Raw genomic sequence first — 18843 nt, forward strand, 5'->3', positions numbered from 1 at the left:
CAGAAGGTACAGCTGCACATGCACAAACAGACTTTGTTTGGGGAAGAAGGAAAAAGTGAGAGCACTCTGCTCTTTTGCGTGGTACTTGCAAGTACACGCAGGTACAGAAGTACAACGAGGTTTTTTCTTGATGCATTCCCGGAATTTTCAGTTTTAAAACTGTGTGTTTGAGGTACAGCAAGTACACTCGTGTCCCTCGTGCTTGAGGTGACTAGTGCCACAGTGTGTGGTGGTTGCACAGTTATTTTTCGGGAAGGTCAGATGCCTTGATTTGCAGAGGGCTTTTATGCTCACACTGAGTGCAAATCTCAGTTTTCGGGTGACTATTACAAAGGGCTTTTGCCTGGAAGTGTATGCAGTGTATGCCTTGAGGCAGTGTGGAGCCAGGGTGCCCACATTGGTCTCGTTTTCCGCAGTGTATCAGTGACATTTCTTTGCAGGTCACATTTTGTGTACGGCACTTAGAAAATCTCAGTTGAGCCACGCTTGGCCAGGGCGCATCGAGTTTACTTGGTCCCTAACTGTCCATCGTTGACAGTGCTCAAAAGATTTTCTTTTCGGTGTTTGTACGTTGGGATCTGTGTTGCTACTGTGCACACATGCAGTTTATGCATTACATTGTCAGGTGAAAGTGCCAGGAGAGCGCTGAATTTTGTATGCTACCTCATTGTTGAGGGTGTTTATCACTTGGTACAGGTATTGATCAAGGGGCTTTTGCCCAGATTGTGCCTGAGAGCACTTTGGTCACTGTGTAGAGACTTCAGATGTCTTTTATCCCCTTGACATAAGGGTGATTTGTTGGGATTTGTCCCGTGCTTTGTTGCAGGTTTGTGACAGGCTGAGGTGTTTGGAGCATTTTTCAGTGGTCAGTATAGTGTATGCCAGGTGGTTGATGCATGTTTAATCAGTGCAATACCTCATCTGAGGTGGGAGAAGTGATAAGGACATCAGTGTTTTGTGTTTTGTCAGATGATGATGCACTTGTAAAGCACTTGTGGAACAGCTGCAGCATTCTGTAGTTACTGTTTTATGCCTATTTGAGCACGGTACAGTGTGTCAGAAGGTACAGTGACTGGAGGGAAAATTTTCTGTTTTGCTGCAGGTTTTTGACAGTAAAAACAGCACTATTGTGAGTGCTCCTGGCTCTTGATAGAGCAGGTTTTCTGAGAAATCAGAATTTTATTTAGTCATTTTTTGACTTACAGGGAGTCAGGCACTTTCCTTGTCTGATATGGCATCAGGGGGAAGTGAATCCTCAATGCTGAACATAAAGAAATTGGAAGGGGCACACAATTATGCATTATGGGCAGAACAGTGTTTGAATGTACTTCTGTTGAAGAAGATTTTTAAGCCCATAAGGTTGAAGGGTGTCCAGCCATCTGGGATGGCAGATGATGAGTGGGAGGAGCTTGATTTGTCCGCAAGGGCGTCTATCATGCTTACTCTCACTGATTCTCTTGTGTTCAATGTTCAGGCAGAAAAGACCTCTTATGGCCTATGGCAGAGGCTAGAAGAGTTGTATGCCCAAAAGAGTTCAGCCAGTAAGGTTTATTGGTTGAAGAAGCTTGCCGACCTTCGCATGAAGGAAGGTACAGCTATGACCTCACACTTGAGTGAGTTCAATGCCATCTTTACTCAGCTTATTGCACAGGGTTTGAACTTGGACGAGGAGTTCAAGGCTGCATTTTTGCTGTGTACCCTCCCTGAGAGTTGGGACACTTTTAAGACAACCTTGTCTAATTCAAATGTCCCTCTTATGTATGCTGATGTGGAGAGCTCTCTTCTCATGGAGGAGATGAGCAGGAAGAATAATGCGGGCAGCAAGTCTTCCAATGCTTTGCAGGTACAAGATAGAGGTAGGACTCAGCAGAAGGGGAGATCTGCTGGCAAGTCCAAATCCCGTAGTCAGTCCCGTGGTAAGAAAGATATTGAATGCTTTTACTGTGGCAAAAAGGGACACGTGAAGTCTAAGTGCTTCAAGTTTATACGGGATCAGAAAGCCAAGAAGGCTGAGGCAAAGGATGCAGGCAGTGGAAGCAAAGGCAAAGGCAAGGCCAAGGGAGATGACACTGATGCAGTGAATGTTGCAGCAGAGGACAGTGACAGTGACAGACATGATGTATTATGTTCTTCTGCTGTAATTGCACATACATTGGTTGTTGATGGCCATGACATGCACACCTGGCTCTTGGATGCAGGTGCTTCTTTTCATGTTACGCCTCATAGGGAGTGGTTTACTTCCTACACAGGTACTCATGGAGTTGTTCACCTTGGGAACAACTATGCATGTCAGATTGCAGGGATTGGCAGTGTACAGATAGTATTCCCTGACGGACGCATATTTATGCTTGATGGTGTTCGCCATGTGCCGCAAATCAAGAAAAATCTGATTAGCACTGGCTTGTTGGATGACAGTGGTTACCACACCACATTTGGGGATTCCAAATGGGTGATAACTGATGGCCAGGTTGTAGTGGCTGAGGGTTGCAAGAGTGATACCTTGTACCCTCTTTATGTTTCCAGTGTAGGTAATCATGTTGTCGCCATAATCGAGCTGCCGAAGGTTTCATTGTGGCATAGCCGGTTGGGACACATGTCCGTTAAAGGAATGCAAGAACTGTCACGTTTGGGTTATCTGCCGTCTCTTTCATTTTCAGATTTGCCTACTTGTGATCATTGCATATTTGGCAAGCATTCTATGACTCCTCATAAGAGGAGAACTCCCCAGAACAGAGCACCGCTTGATCTAGTGCACACTGATTTGTGTGAGATGCCACAGCTATCACTAGGGGGTGCAAAGTATTTTATTACTTGTATTGATGATGCCACACGCAAAGTGTGGGTCTATTTCTTAAAGCATAAAAGCGATGCCTTAGATGCTTTTAAGAAGTTTGTCGCTCAGGTTGAGAATCGGACAGGTTGCAGGCTGAAATGCCTCAGATCCGATAATGGGGGTGAGTATGTGTCACATGCCTTTGTACAGTTATGTGAGGCTAAGGGCATTAAGCAGGAACTCACAGCCCCTCATAATCCACCTCAAAATGGTGTGAGCGAGCGAATGAATCGGACTATCCAGGAGAAAGTTCGATGTATGTTGTCTTATGCTGCATTGCCCCATGGCTTTTGGGCAGAAGCCGTGCAAACAGCAGTTCACCTAATTAACAGGTCGCCGAACAAGGCTTTGGAGTTGAAAGTGTCAGAGGAGGTGTGGTCTGGCAAGCCACCTTCATATAAGCACTTACGTGTGTTTGGCTGCGAGTGCTTTGCACATGTACGCAAAGAACTGCGCACCAAACTGGAACCAAAGTCTTTCAGATGCATCTTTATGGGATACGGCGATGAAGGTGAAATGGGGTACAGGTTATGGGATCCCGTCAAACGGAAGATTATACGCAGCAATGACGTCATCTTTAAAGAGGATTGTGTACACAGAGAACCCGTGCAACCTGTGGAATACAGGAGGGTTGTATATGATGATGTCGGACAGCAAAGAATGCCCATTAATATGCAGCAGCAGGCTGCTGTAAATTACAGGAGATATGCCAGTTTTGCATTGTGATAGTCAGAGTGCTATCATGTTGGCAAAGAATCCGGTCTTTCATCAGAAGACCAAGCACATAGATGTGAAATACTTGAGCTTGTGAAGGTGCATACTGATGATAATCCTGCAGATTTGCTCACTAAGAGCTTGCCTACAGAGCGGTTTGCACATTGTCGCCGCATCATGGGATTAGGTTGAGACCATTCTTATTTTATGGTCTTGTATACAGTGACTGTATATTGCTGTAATTTTTATTCTTTTCTCCCCTTTAGGCACATTGGCCTTTAGGTGGGAGGTTGTTGGGGTAAAGGCACATTGCCACCCTTTAAAATGTTACGACCGCTATGACTGTCTTAAGACAGTCATAGGGTGAATACCTAATCCTAATAAAACCTTTGAGTTTGTGGTGTGGCTCAACACATTCTTACACACCCACACTCCTTGTGTCTCTCTCTCCTACTGTTCCACTCCCCCCTTTTCCTCACATCCTTTAATGCTTTGAAGCTCTTATTGGCACTGTCAGACCATTGGAAAGCATTCCTTTTTAGAAGATCAGTGAGAGGAGCTGCCAATTTGGCAAAATGCCTTATAAATCTTCTATAAAATGATGCTAGACCAAGGAAACCTCTCAGCTGGGTGATATTCTGAGGTATAGGCCAATCCTTTACACACTTTACCTTGCTGGGATCCACCTTAATGCCACTACTGCTGACAATATGGCCCAGATATTCCATTTCTTCAGCCATGAAAGTGCATTTACTTGATTTGGCATACAATTGGTGTATCCTCAATACTTCGAATACTTGCTAGACATGCAATAAATGCTCTTCTTTTGTTTTGCTGTAGATCAATATATCATCAAAGAATACCAGCACAAATTTATAGAGGAAAGGCTGCAATACCTTATTCATTCGGGCCTGGAAAGTTGCAGGTGCATTGGTTAGATCAAATGCCATCACTTTGAATTGATAAAACCCACATTCTGTCTTGAAGGCAGTTTTATGTTCATCTCCCTCCTTCATCCTTATTTGATGATAGCCTGACCTAAAGTTAATCTTTGTGAAGTACTTTGCCCCTCTAAGCTCATCCAGTAGATCATCAATTCTAGTGATAGGAAACCTATTCTTAATTGTCATTTTGTTCAAATCCTTGTAATCAATACACATTCTAAATGAGCCATCCTTCTTCTTAACCAATAACTCAGGAGAGGCAAAGGGTGATTGACTGTGTGGAATAAATTCCTTGTTAAGGAGTTCCTTTATTTGCCTTGTCACCTCTTCCCTTTCAGCTCTAGAAAGTCTGTATGGAGGTTTGTTGATTGGCTTAGATCCTGGCTCCAACACAATTGCATTATCCACATCTCTCATGGGAGGGAGATGGTTGGGAAGATCAACAAATATATCAGAGTATTGCTGTAATAGGAACTGCATGTCTTTATCCTCCACCAACAGCTCATTATTCTCTTGAGACTTGGTCAATTGAATAGCATAGAGTGTTGAGATATCCACTCGTGATATGCCAGGGTGACCATTGTGCATTTATGTCACGACTTATTAGCTGTAGATGCGGTTGGTACACCGTCCATGAATAATAGATGGATGACAGCTATCTTTATGTACTCTAGTTAGTGGCTCAGTTAGTATGCCACCTTAGTTAGCTGAGTTTGGTTTGAGACCCACATATAGGGTTCACCTATTCTTTTGTACTATGAGAGTTCTTTTGGCTTTCACAACTAAGAAGAAAACTGTTTTCAGCCTCCATCTTTGTGTATATTCTCCCATTGTGTATGTGAGAAAGCTGCAAGTGAGACTCTTTCTTTCTCTCTCTTTTAACATGGTATCAGAGCTCGGTTCGTGGTAAGGAGCTCAAGAAAGTAAATCAAGTCCGTGGTGTCCTAGTAAGAGGATCAGTGTTGCTTTTCTTTTTTTTCGAGTTTGGGAGCAAATCTCTGCAAGTAGCACAGTCGGAAAGTGCAAGAGTACACTGTCTTAGATTGGGACGTCCTTCACGGTGTGACAAGAGGGTAGTATAGGCTATCCTTTTTGATTCGAGGTCATTTCGGGGTCCGTTTTGGTGGTGAAAGTTTTTCGCAGGCACTCAGGAAAGTGGCCTGTTTTTGTTGTGCGACCACTGTTCTGCAGGTCGGTGAAAAGTTATCGCATAAATTACATTGTATGTCTGTGCGCAGAGATATTGGGAGTGACAGAATCATTCTTATTGCCTGTTGATGCATAATCGTCACTAGGAAGTGACTGTGTGGTCAAATACTACTCTTGTCAGTTTTGCAGATTTGTCCTTGTGAGGCAGAAGTTGTGTTTTTTTGCAGTGATAGAATATTTTGCATACATTACATCGTATGCTTGTGCGCAAAGATATTGGGAGTGACAGAATCATTCTTATTTCCTGTTGATGCATAATTGTCACTAAGAAGTGACTATGTGGTCAAATATCACTCTTGTCAGTTTTGCAGATTTGTCCTTGTGAGGCTAAAGTTGTGTTTTTTTGCAGTGACAGAATATTTTGCAGTGTTCTGTAATGGTGTCTGATGCTCTTTCACAGATTGTCACTGAAAAACTTGACAAGAACAACTTTCAAGCATGGAAGTTTAGAATGACGAATTTCTTTAAGGGAAAAGGCTATTGGGAGTTCATTACTGGAGTTGAATAAGAACCAGTTATTCTTAATGTTCTCAATCAATAGGAGTTGTAGGGATTTAAAGATTGGCATGAGAGCGCCAAAAAAGTTATGTATTGGTTGTCTATCGGTATTTCAGATTTTATGATTATGCATATTCAGGATGCAAGCACGTCAAAGAAAGCGTGGGATACTTTGACAAAAATGTATAGCACAAATACACTAGTTAGGAAAATGCAGATCAAGCAAGAGTTGCATAATGTGCAGAGAGAAAATATGAGCATCAATGACTATCACATGAAGGTGAAGAAGATTGCAGATGCACTTGCTTCTATTGGGTCGGCAGTGGAAGATGATTTAGTTTCTGTGACCTTGAATGGTGAGCATCAATGACTATCACATGAAGATGAAGAAGATTGCAGATGCACTTGCTTCTATTGGGTCGCCAGTGGAAGATGATTTAGTTTCTGTGACCTTGAATGGTCTAGGAAAGGATCAGTATTTCAGATTTTATGATTGTGCATATTCAGGATGTAACCACGTCGAAGAAGGCGTGGGATACTTTGACAAAAATGTATAGCACAAATATGTAAGCCAGGAAAATGCAGCTCAAGTAGGAGTTGCATAGTGTGCAGAGAGAAAATATGAGCATCAATGACTACCACATGAAGATGAAGAAGATTGCAAAAATGTATAGCACAAATATGCAAGCCAGGAAAATGCAGGTCAAGCAGGAGTTGCATAATGTGTAGAGAGAAAATATGAGCATCAATGACTACCACATGAAGGTGAAGAAGATTGCAGATGCACTTGCTTTTATTGGGTCGCCAGTGGAAGATGATTTAGTTTTTGTGACCTTGAATGGTTTAGGAAAGGATTATTCACAATTCCGGACATCCATTGTCGTCTGTGAGAATTTTTTTAATTTTGAGGAGTTGATTGCTCTTCTAATTTCTGAAGAGCAGAGAAATGGTGGTGTATCTTCTTCAGGAGGAACTTCAAAAGAAGTTTTCTACTCAAATGCTGGAAGAGGTAGAGGCAGAGGCAGAGGCAGAGGCAGAGGCAGAACAGGCTGATTTGAAGGCCGTGGCAGAAATTAGAATATGCAGCAAATTCAAGAAAATCAGTCCTATGGAGGAGGACGTGGTAACTTTAGAGGCAGGGGAGCCAAAGAGGTCGTGGTGGATGGCAGAGAGGTCAAAATGCAAACAACAATGTTGAATGCTATTACTGTGGTAAAATGGGTCATATGGTTAAAGACTGCTATAAAAAGCAGAATGACATCGTGACTGAAAAATTGCAGCAAGGCAATTATGCATCCTCTAGTAAACATGGTTATGACAAAAATAAGCATTTGTTTATGATGCAGCACATGACCAATTCTGTGATAAGTGCAAAAGAAAGCAATGATGTGTGGTATGTTGACTTAGGGGCGTCAAATCACATGACAGATCATGTAGAATGGATGAAAAATAAAAAGATCAGGATTTGTGGATATTAGTGATGATACTGCACATCCTATTGTGCAGATTGATAAAATTCCTTTGTCTATGCAGGATGGAAAAAAAAAATACCTGTTTGATGTATTTTATGTTTCGAATATCACCAAGAACCTGATTTCTGTTGGTGAAATGGTTGAGTAGGGCTTGCAGGTGAGATTTAATTCTCATGGATGCTTTGTTGAGGATATGAAAAATAAAGGTCGCTTGATAGCGAAAGGAAAAAGAAGGGCATGATGTTTACGTTGTATGTGTGCGGTCATGTCTGAATTGGGTGCAGCAATGTTTGCATATGGGACTGGTGTAGTAGATATTGATATCTGGCATAAATGCATTGGTCATGTTAATGTACGACTTAAATTAATGCAGGTTCAAAATATTATTGCAAGATTGCTTCAGTTTAAGATTGCAGAAATGCATAAGATATGTGAAGCCTGTCAATTTGAAAAACAAGCAATGAAGTTATTTCCTAGATATGTTCAAGAGAGTAAGAGGCCATTGGAATTAATTCACTCTGATGTGTGGATTACTAAAGTTGCATCTATTGAAGGCTGTCATTATTTTGTCACTTTTATTGATGACTACAGCAGAAAAGTTTGGGTGTATTTTATGAAAAAGAAAAGTGAAGTGTTTGGGCATTTCAAAGCTTTTAAAGCTATGGTTGAAAAAGAAACAGCCTGTAAATAAAATGCCTAAGGTCAGATGGAAGGGAGAGTACTTCTCAAATGAGTTTGTAAGTTTCCTGTAGGAGGAGAGAGAGAGAGAGAGAGGTTCTCAAATTAAAGTAGAGAGATTAGATGTCAAATCAATATGTGAGTACGGTGGGGTGGAGATGAGGCAGTGGTATTCGCAATGTCCCCGTAGTGCCAACGCTATTAACCTATCATAAGTTTCCCTTTTATTGCATTTAAGAAGCCAAAGCTTTCTTCCTAACAATAAAGGTCTGCTCAGGGGCTTTTCTCCTTGACTTTGACTCCTACCCTTAAGAATCAGCTACATTATCTAAGTGGAAGCTGAAGAGCTTGTTCTTTCAAGTCCTTGTGATGATTGCGTTCTTGCAGCTAAAGAACAGACCAAACCTGGGATATAGCAATCCAGAATATAGGTATGCATGCGTGTGTGCGTGTGCTGGTGCGCACACATTCTGAATGTATATCCACTTCAAGTGGCCAACTCAGTCATGGGTTTTCTTCAAGGCTATTCAGTCAAAGCATTCCTTGAACCACGGTAATAAGATAAGGGAATACCTTGATTTCATGTTTAATTCAGTCAGTGATACTCTTTTAGATGCCTATGTAAAGTCCTGAAATTTCAGCATTGCAGGGCCAAGGTATTGATCTTTTTTGGGAGTCGGGTTTGGAAACTCTTCCGCTTATGTATTTGTGGTGGTCGTGCTTGTTTATCTCTATTTTCTCCACTCACGTCTTTTTTTCATAGATTGAAATAGTAATGAGTTGTCCAGCCTTCCCCACAGTTGGGGCTCAGAGTATGTGTTGCAAAATTCATATCTTAGATAGTTTTGAACAAATATGTCCTTGTGTACTGTGTCTCTTATGGTGCTTTATGTTTCTTTCTATGTTTCAGCTCAGGAACCTTGTCTGGGCTACCTCAAAACATGACATTTATTTGATGCACAGTTCTTCAGTTCTGCATTGGTCCCCTTTGACGCGGAAATCAACAGAAATCCTTAATGTTGCTGGCCCTATAGTGCCTGTTCCTGAGGTTTGATTCACATTTCTGATTGAATCTTTCTGCTTTGAGAGTTTGGCAAGCTTTGAATTGGCTTTACTATGCTTGCTATAGCAGAGGATAAGATCTTTGAAGCACAGATTTTCGACATGCAGGCCCAAAGGAGCCCATGGGCTTTACAGCCTGTTGTAAGACATGTGCAAATCAGTACTATGTGTGTCAAGGGAAATCTTCTTGTGGCTGGTGGATTTCAAGGGGAGATGGTTTGCAAAGTAAGCTGCTCTTTTTTTTCCCCAACAACAAAAAAGTAAGATCTTTTTATTGACGTGATAATGAAATGTTAGTTAGGTGGACTTTAATATAGTCAGTGTACTACTTAGAGATGTTGTTTGTGTCTCCTGATTTTATGGCTTTTGGAGGAGGAAGACTTGTTGTAATGAACATGATGCACAATTTTGGATGCAGTTTTTGGACCGTCCTGGAGTTTCTTATTGTACCAAGATCACCTTTGATGAAAATGCGATCACCAATGCTATTGAGATCTATGAGGGTTCTAGGTAAGGTACATGTTGCAATCGGGACAGCTATTAGTGTTGCTTAAGTGGTGCTGTGGAAACTTATGTTTGTGTGTTTGTGTTGCAGTGGTGCACCAAGGCTGATGAGCTCAAACAATGATTCTGTTGTTCGGGTGTTTGACATTGAGAAATTTGATGTGCTTCAGAAATTCAGCTTCCCTTGGCCTGTCAATGTGTGTGACTAATCTGTATTTGACTTTGCTGTCAATTTACTGTTTTTCACAACATTTTGTTTGAGTTGGAAGGCTGAGCTAGATTTATTCTAATGCACTGATCTCAGTTGATCAGCATCCATGTTGCTTGCCATTATGTGTCTTAAGATACTGAGGTATCTTAAAGGTGTTGTTTCTTTGTAAGCTCACAGTTTATTTGATTGCACATGTACAGCACACCTCGGTGAGTCCAGGCAACAAATTTTTTGTTGTCGTGGGTGACAGTGCAGATGGGTTTCTTGCTGACAGTCAAACTGGCAAGGTACTATTTACCCTCCAAAATTTGAATTCTTATTGGACTTCTATGCTAAATCAAATGGAAAGTTTATTTCTCAAGATGAAACTGCAATTGAACTGAAAAGTGATGGTTTGATTGCAAAATTTGCTTGGAGAGGGGGTGAAAGAAAGAAAGAAAGAAAGTCTATCAACATCCACTGGAGACCAAAAGGTCTATGGGACAGCAAGACACCCTGTAGTACGTCTGCTTTAGGGAGGGCACATGGCAGCTCCCAAGGAGTGCAAAAAGCAACCCACATTATTTAGCGTACTTACATGATACTTTGAAAGAGTAAACAGCCATACATCAGTTTAAGACTGAGAGTCTTTTGGTTTTGATTTGAACTCTTTGATTAGTGCTACGCTTTCACGGTAAACTGCCCATTTTCCATCCTTTCTGGCAGCCTTGACTTTAGCTAATTCAGTTGCCTTATTCTTGAGTTGAGCCTGTGTAAGCTCCTCTGCTATCCATACTATGGTACCCTTCAGCTTGTAAGATTGTCGAAGGAGCTTGATCCGCATATCTTTTGACTTTAGTGTAAGGATTGCATGACCTTTATAGTGCATAATAGAAGTTGGACTGGAGTCATCATCATCCTGCTCATCATCATCCAGCCATTCAATGTTGGGCAAGCTTGCTTTGATCTTTGTCAATATTTCACTATATGTGTCCTCCTCTTTGTACCAATCTTTTGGGAGTCCTCCTATTCTAATCTTCAGCGTATTATTACTTCTAGCTTGGTGTTCTTTAATCTCTGCCTGAATATCAGACTTACTTGCTTTGGTGTCCACTTCCACAATCACTTCCTTCTTAGCAATTTGTACTTCAATGTGAACAAGATCTTTGACTGTAGAGACTAGCTGTGGGGTAGGGGGGGAATCCTTATAAGATTTTACAGCCTCATCAATTACTGCCTGCTTACCAGGCCCTTTCAAAATGTGAAGTCGAGCATTTACTTATGCCAGTTCCAATCGTAGCTCTCTCACTGCCTGCTGCGGATAAAAAATCTGATCCTGTTGCCCAAGGATGGGTCGTTTTGAGCCTTCTTGTTGGTAATTCCGTGCATATGGAGAGGGTGTCATGGCTGCAACTGTAGAGTACCGAGTCCTGATGGATGTTGAAGGAGTTGAGGGAGTTGAGGGGGACTTGGAGGAGAGGGTAGGCCAGTCCATAGTTGGCTGTCTGTTGAACCCCCTAGCTTAACCTAGCCCCCGGGGTTGGGTTGGGGATTTAGCCCAACTCAGGGTTAGGGTTAGTTTGGTTGCTTCTAACGGGTACGGAGGGAGAGGTACGGATGGAGAGGTACGGATGGAGAGGTACGTGCTGTTGCTGACGGATTGCACGGTACTGGCTGTCTGCTGACGGGCTACGGACGGGGCAGAGGTATGGACGACGGAGGTACGGACGAAGTACGGAGGTGTGGAGGTACGGACGAGGTATGAACGGAGAGAGAGAGAGAGAGAGAGAGAGAGAGAGAGAGAGATGCTGAGCGGATGGGGGGTTAGCGGAAGAGAGAGGGAGGTACGGATAGAGGCTAGCGGGAGAGGTACGGACGGAGAGAGGCTAGTGGGAGAGGTACGGAGAGAGAGAGAGGTGTTGGCTAGCGGGAGAGAGAGAGAGAGAGAGAGAGAGAGAGAGAGAGAGAGAGGGCCTCTCTTGTGAGTCTTTTAAGGCATGCAGCTTGGCGTCCGTGTCTAGAGAAATTCAGCTGCATGTCTCGAGTATCTTTAGACTTCAGCTTTGCAAGCTTTCCAAGGGGATATGAGTCCTTCTCACTGACATCCAAGAGACAGATGTAAAGGATTTTGTTGTTATGCAAGGCTACGGCCGCCTCGGCATAATAGTATCATTTTTCCAGTTGATGGTTCCTGCTTTATAACGTGAGGATTTGCTAATGTTTGTCACTTAGAAACCATGGTTGATAGTGAGAAGATGTATATTGAACATGTTGTTTCTATCCGGTGGGCATCATATAGACCATATCCATAGTTGGGTCCCTACACATATGGTTGAACCATACGCGTATGAAATAATTATTCCGTACGTGTATGGTATGGCCAATCATACTCGGCTTTTTTTGGGTTCAAAATGAAATGTTTCTATCTTCTAGCTTGGCATGTATACTCTTGCTCTTTTACGAGGTGCATGCATCTTTGTAACCTGTCGTGCACTGTTTTTCTAACTCAAGCATTCCACTTGTACTTGTTAACCGCAAGAAATTACTTACAGTCTTTGAAATTAAATAATTTTTTTGCCTAGATGTTTGCTTTGCTCTTGTGAACATTACCCTCGTCACTTGCATTCCCTTCCATGGCAGAATTATGCAATGGTACTAATCATTTGAAGGTTTCAAAGATTTGCAAACATTGGGTGTGCCACTGGCAGAATCCAAACATGTACATCTAGCTCAAGTCCTAGCTTCTAGTATCGTGTTACAACACTGTTTTTCTAACTCAAGCATTCCACTTGTACTTGTTAACCGCAAGAAATTACTTACAGTCTTTGAAATTAAATAATTTTTTTGCCTAGATGTTTGCTTTGCTCTTGTGAACATTACCCTCGTCACTTGCATTCCCTTCCATGGCAGAATTATGCAATGGTACTAATAATTTGAAGGTTTCAAAGATTTGCAAACATTGGGTGTGCCACTGGCAGAATCCAAACATGTACATCTAGCTCAAGTCCTAGCTTCTAGTATCGTGTTACAACATTCAGCGAAAAATGGAATTGTACAGGAGATCACACCTGAGAACGCTAGATCCTACTCAGGATGTGCACTTGAATTGACAGCAAGATATGCCAACCAATAACTGAATAGAATATCCAAAGGGACGACCCAAAATGTATGACAAAGGTGCACTCACAAGTCACACTACATGGATGGCAGAGTGCTGCCCACAAACGCTGAAACTGAAGCCACGAGTTGTCCTGTGTTCACTCCTTTTGCTGTGCACCCCTCAATGAGGTCTTCATGGGCTATGGGAGAAGCCCAAAACCCTGTGTCTGTCAGAACTCTTTCTGCCCTATTTGATCCGCTCACTGGTTATACTTTTCACAATGGCTAAGGGCTTTGTGGATCTGCCGATGCCTTTTGCTGAACCCTGGTGCCCTGATGCACGTATGCAAGATCTGGATTCACTGCCTCTTTTAGTGTCTTGCGTGCACTCTGGAGGGCTGTTCTGTAGTCTGCAGATGGCTCTTCTGGAATGACCTTGTGTGCCCCCGATGGAGGCTTTTTGTAGGGGCTGAAATGCCCCCACAGACTGGCCGATGCAGCCTGTAACAGGCCGACCGGCCTGCTGCACTGGCTGAAACTGTCCAACCACGGCAGCCTTTTGGGGCCTATAAAATCCCCTCAGGCCTGCTCCATTTTTGCCCATTGTCTGAGTTGCATATCTGCATATATGTAGGCTTATGCACTGCCTTGTCTGCCACTTGACAACTCATGTGTAGCCCAAGGGAGGGTTAGCACGATGGCTGTCCACTGTGGGGTAGGTCTGCCCTAAAGTGTGGACCTTCATTTACTACAAGAGGAACTCTATGTGCTGCCCACCCTCTTCAAATGTTACCGACCGTGCTCTCCTCTTTCGGGGGCTTACATATGGGGAGCTCACCCTTCTTCCTTGACACTGCCTCTGAATGAGCCGTTGTGAGGCAAAGCCTAGTCCTCGAAGAATGCACTCCCATCTGCTTCCTGGGAAGAATGCTGAGGGACATGTCCAAGGCATCCTTTGTGTCTAGTCCAATCACGGTAGATCAAACTATAATGTTTACTCTCTTATGGCATGGTTCATGTCATCTGGGAACCGTTCTGCATCATCCACACTCCACATGAGTTGTACTGGGTAACTTGTTCATGATGTCGCCCTCCAAGTGGTAGCGACTATTTGAATATCTCTTCGTGAAACCCCTGATCAGAGACGCTGAATTATCTCCGGATAATGCTCCTTGCGAGCAATCCTTAGGTCCAGATGGTCACAATTGTACTGTCTTTGTGGTCTTTTGTCTCCTACACGTAGTCTTTCATAGGGTTTGCTTTGGATATTTCTAGTATTGTGCAACTGGAACTCTTTGGGAAGGCTTCTTTGACAACCGACCTTGCTAGCTCCATGTCCTCCAAGAAGTCTAGGTAACCAGATAATCTCTCAGTCATCATGCAGAAGGCATCACATGCCTTTGCTGTGAACTAACCCCTCTGGCTGTCCGGTGGGTCTTTCCTTGTTGAGAACTCCAGGCCAACCAAACATTCCAAAACATCTTGTTGAATAATATTGGGAAGACATATCAAAGATTAATCACAGGGAAGGTGTATTCCTCAAGGAGTCAAATCAGGGCAAGTTCATAGAGAAGCCAGGTCCTGAAAGGTGGTTGATATATAGGTTATTGGTTGGTGTAGACGCTTACATATATGATGTGCATATATGTATATGGTTTACTAATAAAGGAACCTTGATAGGACTTAGATCTAGGTGTGAATATGTCCTAATGGGCTTAGGGTAACCCGTTTAGGGTTTGGTATATGGTATATAGTTTATCATGTTCTTTGCTCATAATGTAGGTGGTGTACATTTATATGGCACGCTTGGTGTTTTTTCCTTCTCCCCATGCATGTGGGTCTGCTGCCAGCATTTTGACATGGTACTGGGCCCATGTTTCAGTGTGCAAGGGCCCATGTTTCAGGCAGTATGCAAGGGGTGGTCCATTTGTTCCACATATGAGTGAATGAGAAGGAAGGAGTCTTGTTTCAGTCAGTTCTGAAGTTGAGAACCTCATATTTCGTTTTTGGTGCAAGGGACTCAGTTTTCATTCTTCAAAAGGGAAAATAAAACCTATGAGCCACCCGCCCTTCTTGTCAAGCTTTGAATTTTGTGTGTTCTCATTGTGTGGCATGCTTGAAGGTTATAAGGAGAGTGAAAGAAGGGTGTTGGGAGGTCTGCAAAGTGCATCTTTGGGAGGGGTAAAAAACCGCTCCCCTCCCTCCCTCCCTCTATTTGTAGTATCTTTGACAGGTCGTGGCGCATCCTCGTTCTGTGAAAGGAGGCGACCCAGTGCAAAACAAGCCACTAATTGGAGGTGCCGCTAGTATTGCATAGCCAACGAGAGGCTTCCTACAGAGCCAAAAGAAGACAAAGCTTGTCTTAATGCAGTTTGAACACAATTGGTAGAGGGTCAGCTAAGCTCACAAAGCCATACCTCCACAGATTACCATATCCAATGCAGGGGGCTTGATATCAGGTGTAAGCATGGTAGCAGCGTGCAAACTTGGCGACTCAGATGAGAGCTTATGTGAGGAGCCCGACAACAAGCTCAGCAAGCCAAACAGCAAAAGCTTGACAATGTGAACAAGGATGTAGATACTGACGCCGTACAGATACAAAAACAAGGAAAGGAAATGGATAGACAAAGACTAGGGAGAAGTCCTCTCCGTGACACATCGCAACATTGTGTTTTAAGGATATAGACTATATATTGACGTCGTACATATACAAAAACAAGGAAAGGAAGCAGATAGACAAAGAGTAGGGAGAAGGCCTCTCCGTGACACGTCACAACATTGTGTATTAAGGACATTCAAATTCTTTGAATTTTCGTCCAAGTGGTGATTAGCTGTTTCAACTACATCGGTTATTTTACGTGGGTGGAGAAGCCCCAACAGCGAAAATTTGAACAACAAAAGATCTAAATTTGTATGATTGGACATATTCTAGTCTTACAAAGGTATATTTTTCTATCACCTTGGTGGACATGCAAGTTCTTTGAATTTTCATCCGAGTGTTTGATCAGTTGTTCAACTACATCGATTTATTAGAAGCCCCAACAGCTAACATTTGAACAAAAAAAATTCTAAATTTGTATGATTGGACATATTCTAGTCTTACAAAGGTATATTTTTCTATCACCTTAGCGAACATGTAAAATCGTCCAAGTGGTGATCAGCTGCGCAACTACATCGATTTATCTTACACGGGATCAGAAGCACCAACAGGTAAAATTTTAACAACAAAAAATCTAAATTTGTATCATTGGACATATTCTAGTCTTACAAAGGTATATGTAATCCACACCTAGCTAGGGACTTTGTAAGCTATAAAAGAAGAGAAAAAAAGAGAGGACGGCTTATGTTGATGACGTTAGCGCAGTGTCTTGGAGGCTCTGCAAATTCAATTTTGGAATTTGAGACATAGCAGTCCGTGCAATAGAGCCACGTCATGATGTCAACATTGCCTAGCCATATCTCTATACATTTTAATGAAGGCTCCTCATGGAACATGAATATCTGCCTTGCATGAATGGCCTCAAACTGTTGAAGATCAAAGCCTTGCCAAGGTTGACCTTCAAGTCTCTTCGATTACAAAATCCCTAGAGGGTAGCAGCTGTCATTAGTAGAGGAGTTAAGATGAGAATAACATGTTTGTGTACAGCAAGATGCGCACCATGGGTTGGCCAATGGGTGACCCCTCGCCTTTTGAATGTGTTGGACAACTCATCAATGTGGAGGCTAGACAGTGTCATGGACCTCCTCTTTCCACTGCTATGGTGTTAACAAAATCCTTGGTCTTTCCTCCTCATTGCAGACTCACCTTGAGATTCTCATAGCATGCAACTACAGCCAAGAGAGTCTGTGTGTAGTCGTGTTGGTGAGAGTGTGGATGTGTGTGTGTGTGGGAGAGAGAGAGAGAGAGAGAGAGAGAGAGAGAGACCCTTTTGTATTTGTGTGTTTATGTTGACAGCTTGTAATATGTCTTCTTTTTTGGCTCCTGCAGGCTTTAACAGCTCTCAAAGGTCATTTAGACTATTCTTTTGCCTCTGCTTGGCACCCAAATGGTTACCTCTTTGCCACGGGTAACCAGGACACATCTTGTAGACTATGGGATATCAGAAACCTGGCTTCTTCATTGGCAGTTCTGAAAGGACGTATAGGAGCAATACGTTCTCTTCGTTTCACATCAGATGGACGATTCCTTGCAATGGCGGAACCAGCGGACTTTGTGCATGTATTTGATGTCAATCAAGATTTCAAGCTATCCCAAGAAATTGACATCTTTGGTGAGATTGCGGGGATCTCCTTTAGTCCAGACACAGAGGCACTATATATTGGTGTTGCTGACAGAATATATGGCAGTCTGCTCGAATATAACCGTTGTCATGCAAATTCATACCTTGATTCTATGTGGTAGATATTTTATGTGGTGATCAATATGATATGAAGATTGCTCTTCTTTTCTGCAACTTCGACAACCTCCCTGCTGAACTCGAAATGGCCCCCTTTCTTCAAAAAGAAAAGGTGGAGCAAATTTTTTTACAGGTATGTAGATGTTTAGCCATGAGGCGAGTGTTCTTGCAAACTCAACCTGTGTGGATGTTCAATGTTTTGAAGGATTACTGTAAGTTCGTTGTATTTTTGTCTTCTAAACTGGAGTAAGCCTTCGAGCTTCAAGAGAAAAGCTAAACCTCCCATAAGTATTTGGGAGCATGTAATTATTGTTTATTGTCACTAGGTAGGAACCGGAGTGTTCAGGCCTACACACAAAGCCTGCTCTCAAAACAAAACAAAAATGTGTTCTGTTTTGCTTCAGGTCACTGCTTTTTTTAGCAATTGATTATATTTACTATTATAGTTGAAAGAGGAAAAAACCCTTGCTACTGTGAATTTCGAAGTTTAAAATTTATGATCCCATTGTGGAATTGAGCCATACTGGCAATGTTGTTGCTCAAAGATGACGACTGGTTTCATAAAAGGTAATTATTATTAGTCTTTTTGAACATGTGCACTTTTTAAATAAAAACTTCCTTTCATTGTTCTCAGGTAATTATGCTCATTATAGCTTATGTCTGCGTCTAACTATCGCCATGTCCCTCACCTTTAAACTTCAAAATTTACTCGAAGGAAAGCAAGTGTTCTTTGCTTTCCTCAGCCCATAAAGCTATCATGCACCCAAGTTTTTGACAAAAAATTGAATGCTCCAGGATACTTCTTGTATGGGCTTGTTATTTCTGGGGGTTTCGAGAATTCTAGTGCTGTTTTGCTATTTTTATTCAACTAGTGGGTTCATTGGGCCAAATTTGTGTTCGATTTAATCTCCCTACCTTATTCTCCTCTCTTATGCTTGACAAGCAGTAAAATTTGTTAACTCATACCCTTTTGTGATGTGTGCTAGTTCCTTTTTGTATGGCATGTACATGGGGAAAAAATAAATAAGAAGGAAATAAAATAAGAAAAAGCTTCAAAAAATAATGAAAATAATCTCTCTGTCGCTACACAGACATGCATGCGCGCGCACACATAAAAAAACAATCTCCCCCCCCCCCCCCTCCCTCCCCCTCACCCCCCCCCCCCTCTCTCTCTCTTGCTATGCTCTCATGCACGCGCACACGTGTTTGTGTGTGTAGATTGTACACACACACACACACACGC

The 18843-nt window shown here is 42.4% G+C and overlaps 1 protein-coding gene across 4 annotated transcripts in view; it reads left to right on the forward strand.

Moving 5' to 3' along the window:
* The window catches only part of LOC147890886 (putative WD repeat-containing protein C2A9.03), a 29198-nt gene extending 11037 nt beyond the window's left edge, over positions 1-18161 (forward strand). For all 4 annotated transcript variants that reach the window (XM_087389288.1, XM_087389289.1, XM_087389291.1 and 1 more), the window contains exons 5-10: positions 9259-9396; positions 9519-9635; positions 9829-9920; positions 10006-10111; positions 10326-10412; positions 17192-18161. In XM_087389288.1, the coding sequence (XP_087245414.1) occupies positions 9259-9396; positions 9519-9635; positions 9829-9920; positions 10006-10111; positions 10326-10412; positions 17192-17605 (954 nt within the window). In that variant the 3' untranslated portion in view covers positions 17606-18161. The remainder of the gene's footprint in view (positions 1-9258; positions 9397-9518; positions 9636-9828; positions 9921-10005; positions 10112-10325; positions 10413-17191) is intronic.
* The last annotated feature ends 682 nt before the right edge of the window (positions 18162-18843 follow it).

Source organism: Dipteris shenzhenensis, chromosome 18 (assembly GCF_047967505.1).
Source record: "Dipteris shenzhenensis isolate YYH24624 ecotype China chromosome 18, Dip_SZ_1.0, whole genome shotgun sequence".
NCBI lineage: Eukaryota > Viridiplantae > Streptophyta > Polypodiopsida > Gleicheniales > Dipteridaceae > Dipteris > Dipteris shenzhenensis.